The sequence below is a fragment of the Lepidochelys olivacea genome (genome assembly GCF_965140295.1).
Source record: "Lepidochelys olivacea isolate rLepOli2 genome assembly, chromosome: 11".
Lineage (NCBI taxonomy): Eukaryota > Metazoa > Chordata > Testudines > Cheloniidae > Lepidochelys > Lepidochelys olivacea.
This window is the reverse complement of record NC_140421.1, coordinates 59,692,746-59,703,262: the sequence shown is the minus strand read 5'-3', so window position 1 is coordinate 59,703,262 and position 10,517 is coordinate 59,692,746. Positions and strand designations below refer to the sequence as shown.

The following is a 10,517-nucleotide window of genomic DNA, read 5'->3' as shown; positions in this document are numbered from 1 at the left end:
AAGAAAAACAGCCATCTATCAGACCGAGCTAATGCGAAACCTCAAAGTTAACTTGAGCATCAGTTTTAAAAGAAAGTTACGAGTAATTTCTGATGCTATATCTGCTCTGAGCTCCCCTTCCAATGGTTTAACGATCACATTTTCCCTTTTCATTTTCACCCCGTTTTATTGGTGCATGAAAAACACATAAATTACAGGAGAAACTGAATAAGGCAGAGTATGCAGAGGAAATAGTGCCCCTGCCTATATATTAAGTGCTGCCAAATGCACAAAATGAACACAATGGAAAAAGAAACTTTTACTGACAGCCAATTTAAGATGTTATTTGTCACAATAGCTGGTTTAAAAAACTAATTCAGACAGAAGATCCTTTGAACCTGGCTGCAGAGCTAGGAATTGAAACTTGAATGCAGACTCCATGCACATGTTCCCCAATCTGAGGTTAGCATAGGGCCATTGTGCTGTAAACCAGTGAGTACTGTCCAACGTTTCCAACAGGGCTCCCTCAAAGCTTTCTGCTGTACTCAGCAATACCGGCAGGGATTTCCCTACACCTCGTACCCCAGATTTCCATACATCCCCCTGCCCCTTCCAGTGATCAACTACATACCCAGTGTTGCCAACTTAGTTGGTTACAAATTTGAATGGAAATTGAAACATTAATATACACTTCAAAACATATACAGTATATGATAAAATACTTGTACCTGAAAAAAACATAATAGGTTTGAAAAATATAAACAAAGACTAGCTTCCTCATACAGCTGTTGTTTTTTATGACAATGTTGGCCCATTCATTTCAGCAATGTTGGCCAACTTTATCATTTCAAATTATAATTTGTAAGCAAGGTCTGAATGAGCTCTCCCCTGACAGCTAGTGGGGATGGAGAGAAAAAGCTTCAGGGCCAGACTGTATTTACATGAACACACCTACTTTGCCAAGGTATCCATCAGACAGAGCTATTTTGCCCCAGTGATCAATGAGCCCTGGCACCTCTAGGCTTGGCAGTTCATAGCCCCAGGACCTCTGGGCTTGCCACATCAGTGATGAATATAAAACTTGCTTGAGTGCTGGCACTTCTTTCATTACAAATTAAACACAGGTCACCCTCAATTGAACTGCACTCACTAAACAGGGGGTTGGGATGCCAGATCCTAGTGGAGAGAGGGTGGGGATAGGTGTTTTGCTTGGTGGTGTGGACTCTGCCTAAAAGTTATAGGCACTATTTGATCTGCCCCCATCCTGTTTGAAGATAGAGTTGATTAGGCTCCATAGAGAGTCTTTTGTTTTTTTAAGTGTCCACTAGAGCTGAAATCACTGATAATCGGGTCTAAATGCTTAAACCTGCTGTGGGACAGTGTTTCTGTGGAAGAGATTATCCAGCCTGCACTTGCTGTGAGGTTCCCACACTGAGAGCTAGGTGGAACCTCAAGAAACTGAACTGCAGAGGTCACAGTGACAAGTGACAGCAGAGTTGACTGCGCAGGGCCATCAGAGATGGAGCAATGGAGCGAACAGTGATGCACAACAACTGCCAGAGTGAGTGCCCGGAGGGCAAGTGGCTGAAAGAAAGAGCAAGGTGCCTTCTCCCCTCCCACCCCCCAGAGTGGGAGGTGAACTCACGTGAAAGCACCTCTGAACCCTGGTTCTTCATTGACCAAGGACAACAACTATGAATGGGGGTGGGGGGGTGGAGGGAGAAGGGAGAGATATGTTAAAAGAACATTTGTTTGTTGGACTATATTTTAGTGACTTTGCTCCAGAATGCTAGATTTGTGACTGGGAAACTTATAGAAATATACATTTCCTAGTAGGCCAAGATTTTTAAAATGCGTTATTTGCCAAGGTAGTTATCTCACATGGTCACTATTTTGAGAGGTTGTTATCTTGGGGATTTATGTACTAAACATTTTTATTATGTTATAATTTATTTTTACATAAGAACATAAAAATGGCCAAACAGTCAGACCAATGGTCCTTCTAGCCCAGTATTCTGTCTTCCAACTGTGGCCAATGCCAGGTGCTTCAAAGAGAATGAACAGAACAGGCAATCAAGTGATCCATCCTCTGTCATACACTCTCAGCTTCTGGTGAACAGAGGGTACGGACATTCACAGCATGATGTTGCATCCCTGCCCATCCTGGCTAGTAGCTATTGATGGACCTATCCTCCATGAACTTATCTAGTTCTGTTTTGAACCCTGTTATAGTTTTGGCCTTCACAATATCCCCTGGTAAAAATTCCAAAGGTTGACTGTGCGTTGTGTGAAGAAGTATTTCCTTATATTGGTTTTAAACCTGCTGCCTATTAATTGAATTGGGTGACCCCTAATTCTTGTGTTACGTGAAGGAGTAAGTAACACTTCCTTACTGACTTTATCCAGTCAAGATTTTATAGACCTCTATCATATCCCATTTTAGTAGTCTCTTTTCCAATCTGAAAAGTTCCAGTTTTTTAAATCTCTCCTCATATGGAATCTGTTCCATACCCCTAAGCATTTAAGTTCCTCTTCTCTGTACCTTTTCCAATTCCAATATATCTTTTTTGAGATGAGGTGACCAGAATGCACACAATATTCAAGATGTGAGCGTACCATGGATTTATATAGTAAAAATGGAGGAGCTTGGTTTGTCAGACTGATCAGCAAAGCCAATATGGACAACCTTCATGAAAAGTCTGCAAAACACCAAGCCTCTGGCCTGCAGCAACATGCAGAAAACCTTAGAAGCCAGTCACTGCAAAAGCCAATTTTAGAAGTACTTAATGAGGCTGTTGAGAATGCTGGAGACATAAACACAGTTTATGCAAACAAACATGGCTGTCGCATCGTACTTTTTATTTAAGCAAGAGATACCACACACTATAAACTGGAGGCCAATGTTAAATCCATTGTCACTTGTTCATTCTGAAGCTGGAACTGGTTCCAAACAAGACTGGCAAATGCTCACTATCTTTCTGCAAGAAACTCAACTGACTGGCTAGAAGCACGTGGTGCAACAGTGAAGGACTCAGCAGTTGAAAAAGTGAAGAACTCTCACCGCATTAAAAAAATGTGCATACATGGCTGATGAATGCACCAATGCAAATGGGCATCAAGTATTAAGTCATTGTGGTTATCTTCATGTCAGTGGTAGGCCAATAGATGCCTCTCTCGATGCTCAGGTTATAGAAGACACATTGGCTGCATCTGTGACAACCCACATCTTAGAGTTAAATGCTTGTAAATTGAACCCCAAATAGATGTCTCTGCTTGTGCATTTGATGGAGCTGCAAATTTCTCTGGAAGACAGTGGAATACAAACTTTGCTCAAAGAAAAGTGTAACCCTAATCTCTACTATACACACTGCAGAGGCTATCTATTCCAACTTGCACTAGTACGAGCTGCAGAATCTTCAAAAGACATTAAAAAGCCATACATTTCATGTCTTCGTTATAGTCTTTTTTTTCAGCAAGAGTCCAAAAGGACTGAATGTCTTGGGGAAAACAGAAGATACACTGGGACTGATGATCAAATTAGTCCAACCTGAGAAATCCCTGGGCTTTCTCATGAGTGATCCTTGGCTGTTTTAAAATTACTGCAACTGTTATTACTGGCTTGGGAAAGTATATACCAAGATGAGATGGATCTAAGTAGTGAGGCTGATGAACTACTTTTGCTACTAAGTTCAGAGAAGACTATCACCTTTCTCTCTCTCTCTCTCTCGTAAGTCTGCTGATGAAACCATTTGGGTCATTAAACAATGCCATCCAGGCATCTGCTACAACAGTAGTAGGTCTTTGTCCAGAAAGAGAAGCGACACTTGGATCAATCATACTGGAAGAAGCAAAGACTTCACTCCAGAAGTTGACTAATGAAGGTTCTTATATTGAATCCTTAAGTGAAGAGGACAAGAAGTGTTTGTTAAGCCCATTGAAAAAGTATATAGACTTGATTCTTACAGATCTACAACAGAGACTTCTGGATTCTACTCAACCTCTGCATAGCTTTTACAGATGCCAGTCTTATAAAACATCAACTGTTGAGTGGAGTGAAACACTACCAGCAAAGGGGCTGCCATGTGATCAGGACAGAATAGAGAATATGAACATAGATTGGAATGTCATACAACGAACGAATGAAGATTTGACTTTCACTTCTTCTTTATCATCTCTAGTGGTTTGACCCAAACTTTGTGCTGTTTCCTGGGATGAAAGAAGTAGGAATTCAATCAAGATATATAGATTGAAATTCAGAAAGGTTCAGAAAAGGGCAACAAAAATTATTAGGGGTATGGAATGGCTTCCAAACAAGGAGAGAGAAATAAGACTGGGACTTTTCAGCTTGGAAAAGAGACGACTAAGGGGAGATATGATAAAGATCTATAAAATCACGACTGGTGCGGAGAAAGTAAATAAGTGTTATTTACTCCTTCTCATAGCACAAGAACTAGGGGTCACTAAATTAAATTAATAGGTGCCAGGTTTAAAACAAACAAAAGGAAGTATTTTTTCACACAACACACAGCCAACCTGTAGAACTCCTTGCCAGAGGATGTTGTGACGGCCAAGACTATAACAGGGTTCAAAAAAGAACTAGTTAAGTTCATGGAGGATAGGTCCATCAATGGCTGTTAGCCAGGATAGGCAGGTATGGTGTCCCTAGCCTCTATTTTCCAGAAGCTGGAAATGGGTGACAGAGGATGGATCACTTGATGATTGCCCGTTCTGTTCATTCCCTCTGAAGTACCTGACATTGGGCTCTGTTGGAAGACAGGATACTAAGCTAGATGGACCTTTGGTCTGACCCAGTATGGCCATTCTTATGTACATCTCTTGCTATTCCCAGTCACAACAGCTACAGTTGAGCATTCTTTTTCCTCATTGAATAGAATTTTGTGTTCTGAAGGAAGTTGCTTTCTGCCTGATCATGAACATATCATGAAGGACTGGAAGTACCCGGACACATGAGAAGCCATTAAAGATGAACGCACTGCATTTGAGAAGTTCACTAACAGAGTTGTGAAAAATTACAAGAAACCAAGAAGGATGTAGATGTAGTGCTTCATAGTAGGCTTGAGTAGCCAACTTTAATTTGTGTGATTATTTTAAAACATGAGTTAAATCTAATAAAATGGTTATGAAACATTTTTCAGTTTTTACTATAGTGCCATACAGCTCACCTTCACCTGCACGGTCTCACCCCTTGGCCCTCACCCCACTCTAAATTCAAACACCCTCCCCTAATTTCATTTCCTGAGGAAAACACTGAATACAGATGACATCTGCCTTGCCAACTCTCACAATCTGATCATAAGCCTCCTGATAATTGCTCTTTTTCTTGAAGCCCCAACTGCTGGAATCATGTAATTTTGAGAGACGTTCTAGATTCCATTAAAAAAAAAAAAAAAAACAACTTTGTAGCCCTCACTGTTGCAGAGAAGAGACTCGCCAGGGGCTCTGGTGGGTCTGTATTAGTGACCCCTCACTCTGCACACCATAAGGCTCCTATCCTTGATGTAACTCCACTGGGAATTATATGTGAGGGGAGAGCAGAGATTTGGTTCACTGAAACTGATGGAATTTGCATTCCTGTAAGCAAGGAAAGAACTGGGGTTACTATGTAGCCGGGTGGATAAGTCATTTGTACTTTTTTAAAACTACAAAATCCAATGTTTAAAATGTAAATATATTTATTTAAATCAAGTTTTAACATTTAATTCAGATATTTTTTATTTACATGTTGTTAGTTCTTTACTTCCTTCCTATTTTATAGTCTTGGATTGCCAAAGTGGATGTTTTGTGCTTGTTTCTTTAACTAGTTTTCTGTTAGTACAATTTCAGATTTTACAGAGATCTTTCTACTAAGAAGTTTTTCATTTATAATGCCTGTTCATGCTGAAAAAGACAAGTCCAGGGCCTCATTAACATCCTTACTCAGACACAACATTGATAAACAAATATCCCAGGCTATATTTACATTTTGACCGTGTTATACTCTTCTATCATGGTTTGCAGCCTGAAGTAAAGCGGACTTTTGGTCCTAAATTGCGTAGGTGACTGTGAAAATCCCATTCTTGGATTCCGGAGCCCAACTTTGGGTTCTTGTTTTTGAAACCGTTGGCCTTGTGTGTATATATAAAAAAGTTCAATCACTTTATTAATCTATTTCAAGACTTGTTTAACTTTAATCACATGAGTACTTCCATTGATGTCAGTGGGACTACTCATGTAAATAAAGTTGTGTAACTGATTGTTTGCAAGAGCAGGGCCTTTTTTTTTTTTTTTTGGTGGTTAGGCCTATGGCAGTTTTGTACATTTCAAACAAGAGACTCTACCAGTAGTGGTATTTAAAAAAACAGCATGTAGGATGTATAATAAACTAAATTATGATCTAAAATTGCAATAGCAGACGTTTTCAAATTGATTAAAAAGAACCCCAATACATTTAAATCACCTTGATTTAAATTGCTCCTGTCTATTATAATGTTTCATTTTCTACACATCAAGTTATTGAAGGACATTAATTTTGAAATATTAATTTATTCAAAGTTAGACATAAAAAAATGAACTGACAAAATAAATACAACTAGAATTTACTATTCAACAGCGCGTTACACGGCTATAGAGAGATTAACATATACTTCACAAAAAAAGCACAGGATCCATGGCTGATCCACTAATTAATACAGCACTGGAGAAAGACGGTCTTGGAAAGAGCCCTAATGTTAGGACAAGGGTGGGCAAACTTTTTGGCCTCAGGGCCACATCGGGGTTGCGCAACTATATAGAGGGCCGGCTAGGGAAGGCTGTGCCCCCCCAAACAGCCTGGCCCCTGCCCCCTATCCACCCCCTCCCACTTCCCGGCCCCCTCAGAACCCCCAACCCATCCAACCCCCCTGCTCCTTGACCCCTGACTGCCCCCTCCCAGAACCCCTGCCCCTAACCGCCCCCTGGGCTCCCACCCCCTATTCAACTCCCTCTGCTCCCCGTCCCCTACTTGCCCCTCCCCTGCAGAACCTCCACCCCGTCCAACCGCTCCCTGCTCCCTGACTGCCCCTCAGGATCCCCTGCCCCTTATCCACCCCCCCGCCCCTTACCATGCTGGAGTCAGCCATGCTGCTGCACTGCCCAACAGGAGCGGCGGGCCAGAGCGCTGTCCGTGCAGTGGCGTAGCTGCAGGGGAGTGGGGACAGAGGGAGGGGGGCCGGGGACTAGCCTCCCTGGCCGGGAGCTCAGGGGCCAGGCAAGACGGTCCCGTGTGCTAGACGTGGCCTGCAGGCCATAGTTTGCCCACCTCTGTGTTAGGAGGTGTATAAGCAAATCAATGATAGAAGATAGAAAAAGCCTAAATAGAACAGCGGTGAAGGAAGGAAATACAGCAATCAGCCAGCTACAAAAATGGCTCCTTTAGGGCTGCTTGTATCTGATAAATGTAAAGGGACAGCGATCAGAATAGCTGACACACACTAAGCTTTGTATGTAGCAGATGCTGCAGCAGTGATTCCAGACAGGCTTTGCGCTGTCACATAGGGGCTGCATCTTGCCAGAGGCCACAGCCCTCCTGCAGCCCTTAGTCACTCCTGGCTCACCACAAGCATTTTGACAGGAAGTACCAAGCAGTAATAACAACAACAATACAAGTGTGTGTGAGAGAGAGCGAGCCAGTGTGTGTTTGTGTTTGACTGTGTGTTGGAGGACTGTGTAAGTGGGTGTTGGGGAGTGAGTGTGTGCGTGTGAGACAATCTGTATTGGGGGACTGTGACTCATGAGAGGCAGTCTCTGTGTGTAAGGGAAGTGTGAGACAGTGAGCGCACTGTCACTTTAAGTCCTCCCCTTCTTATCTCCCTTGCTCGGCCTGGCTCCCCCCACGAGCCCGTGGAAGTTTCACTCCTCCTGTCCTGGTCCCGGTCCCGGTCCAGCCCCCGAGCCGCGCAGGGTCCAGGGAGGGACTCCACTCTGGGTGGCGGTGGGCTGACAACATGGCATGAGTCACACTCATCCCAAACTTTTACCAACCACTCCCCTTATTCCTATCACAATCTCTCATTTCCTCCTCTATATATAATATGCATAAAATCAGAATGAATATGAAATTAAAACACAAACTAAACAAAAAGTGTTAATCTTTAAAAAATTAGAACACATACAAAATAAAGATATTAATATGTATTATATATGTACACATTTCTATTACACAAAAATTATATATTAGTATAAATAAATATGTGTTTTTCTCTACAGCATCTCCGTAGTCTTCTTTCCTCAGCCACATTTTGCCCAACACTGGGCTAATTGCTAAACTTCCACTGTTTCGACTGCAGAAGCTGTTTCTAGGCTTGTGCTTTTTTTGGATGAAAGTTAAAAGCAGTCTGGCTTCAAGGGAGTGTTACTGAAAGTCATGGCCAAGCCCACAGCAGGTGATACATGGTGGGGTTGGGAAGCAGAATGGCCACTTCTAAAACAAACTTATTGGCCAAGCTACCAAGCATTTCACCTCTGGCAGCCCTCTTTTAGGCCTGGTCTACCCTTAAAAGTTTTGCCTGCATAGCTTTGTCAGTTAGGGATGTTATATTTTGCTGGCATAGCTGTTGGCAAAAGCCCCTTGTGTGATGCAGGCATACCAAGAATAATGTCCTTTTTGCAACCATGGCTTATTTTACTAGGGGAACTAGCATAAGCTATATCAGCAACAAGTATAACTGATATCAACTACATCTACTCTAGGAGAGTTTGCTGGTATAGTTATACCAGAAAACCTTTTAAGGGTAGACAAGGCCTTAGTTTGTTTGCTACACAGGAAGCTGTACCAAGTTAAATAGTTCCCAACAGGGTTTGTGTGTTTACTTACTTTAAGTAGACTGGGGTGGGGGGGGGAGATGGGACCATGTCATGGATGGAAGTACAGTCAGGCCAGTGACAGAAGCTTAAAAATGACTCATCCAGGCCCCAATCCTGCAAAAAGACTGAGAGTCAATCAAAAGTACTCACATGCACACTCACTTGCCTCAGAGCGCACAGGATCAGGGCCTTGTAGATAGTGGAAGGGAAAGGAATTGTTACACTTATGGTAATCCCATCTCTTATTGTTCCCTTAGGGAATGGAGAAGGTAATTAAAAAAAAATAAAATTACTAAGCAGAGGTCTTTTGCCTTGTAGAAATGCAGTGGCACAGGAGAACTGAACCTTGTGCACGTGAAGAGATTGCAGTGTCTGTAGTACGTTGCCCTTATGACTGAGTCTGAAGGTGCAGTGGAATGGGTGACTTGGTTCTGCCTGAGACTGGAGCATGTACTAAGTCTCGCTGGCTGAGGCTCAATCTAGATGGGACTGAAATAATGTTAGAAGGGTGGGAGCAAGCAGCCCGAGGAACGGGGCTAGCTACAAAAACTCCTCTGCTTGGTCAAACGTGGCGGTTATTTGCTAGCCAGATTCACAGATTAGCAGTCTAATCCAATCCTGGGCTGCTGCTGGATACTCGGGATCAGCTGTGGCAAAGAGCACATTTATCCATCTGTGCCCGGTTTGGCAAGTGTGACCTTTTATTTCAGAGGCAGGCCTGGCTTCCCTTACCTAGGCTTTTGTCACTGAGAGATTAGATTACTGTAAAGCACTTCAGGTAGGGCTACATCTTGGGACCACTGGGAAGCTGAAGTTAGTTCAGAATGTGAGAGCCTGTCTGTTAAGTGGGAGCATAACACACCAGCGCTCTGTGAGCTGTACTAACTACTTGTGGACTTCTGGTGCAACTCAGGCACTTCAGAAATGCCTGGAATAATGACAATTGAAGAAAAAGCCCACATGGATATCCGCGTCTTAACATCGTGTCCCATGCAATTTCCATTAGCTTTTAACTGGGGGGAAAAAAGAGTTTTTTCCTCAAGGTGTGTTGTAGCAGGAGTGAGTATTGTTGCTGTGGATCCAAGGTCCTGTTGTAATCATACACTCTGCTGTTCAGCTCAATATGGATATCCAATAGGGGGAGTTTTCTGCAAAGAGAGAAATAAAATTCTCACAAGTGAATGGAGGAGATCATCCCTTTTAACTTAAGGCGGCACCAGAGGACAAGCAGCTCCAGGCTCAGCGAGAGGAATGTTTCCAATCTCTGTCTTTAATACCAGAGGTAGAGATCACAAACTTGAGGTTACATATGCATTTATCAGACAGGATCTCTTATACTACAAACTTACTAGCATGTCATGGAGGACTGGACTCCTTCCATTCCTGACATCTTATGACCAAGTTTTAGATTTTAGGACCCTGTGGGGATGTGCAGAGCTTTTCTGCTGACTCACACTGAACCTGGCTGCCAGACCAGGTGGGATCTCTTTAGCTTAGCTTCAACTCAGAGTAATAAATGGCTCTCTGAGGAAAACTGAACTAAAAAGGGAAGGTCAAGAGGTCCTGCAGGGAAATTAAAAAAAAACAACAACAAAACACCAGCAAGCAGCTCTAGCTAAATGTTTATAGTTCTAAGTACAGTACTGCTTAAGGACTCTGTTATTTAAAGACAACTCTCAGTTTGGACAATAGCCTGT

At 42.6% G+C, this 10,517-nt stretch overlaps 1 protein-coding gene across 4 annotated transcripts in view; it reads right to left on the bottom strand.

Moving 5' to 3' along the window:
* Positions 1–7,059: 7,059 nt before the first annotated feature.
* The window catches only part of CFLAR (CASP8 and FADD like apoptosis regulator), a 36,308-nt gene continuing 32,850 nt past the window's right edge, over positions 7,060–10,517 (bottom strand). For all 4 annotated transcript variants that reach the window (XM_084642606.1, XM_084642607.1, XM_084642605.1 and 1 more), the window contains one exon: positions 7,060–9,968. In XM_084642606.1, coding sequence (XP_084498732.1) covers positions 9,830–9,968 — 139 coding nt within the window. In that variant the 3' untranslated portion in view covers positions 7,060–9,829. The remainder of the gene's footprint in view (positions 9,969–10,517) is intronic.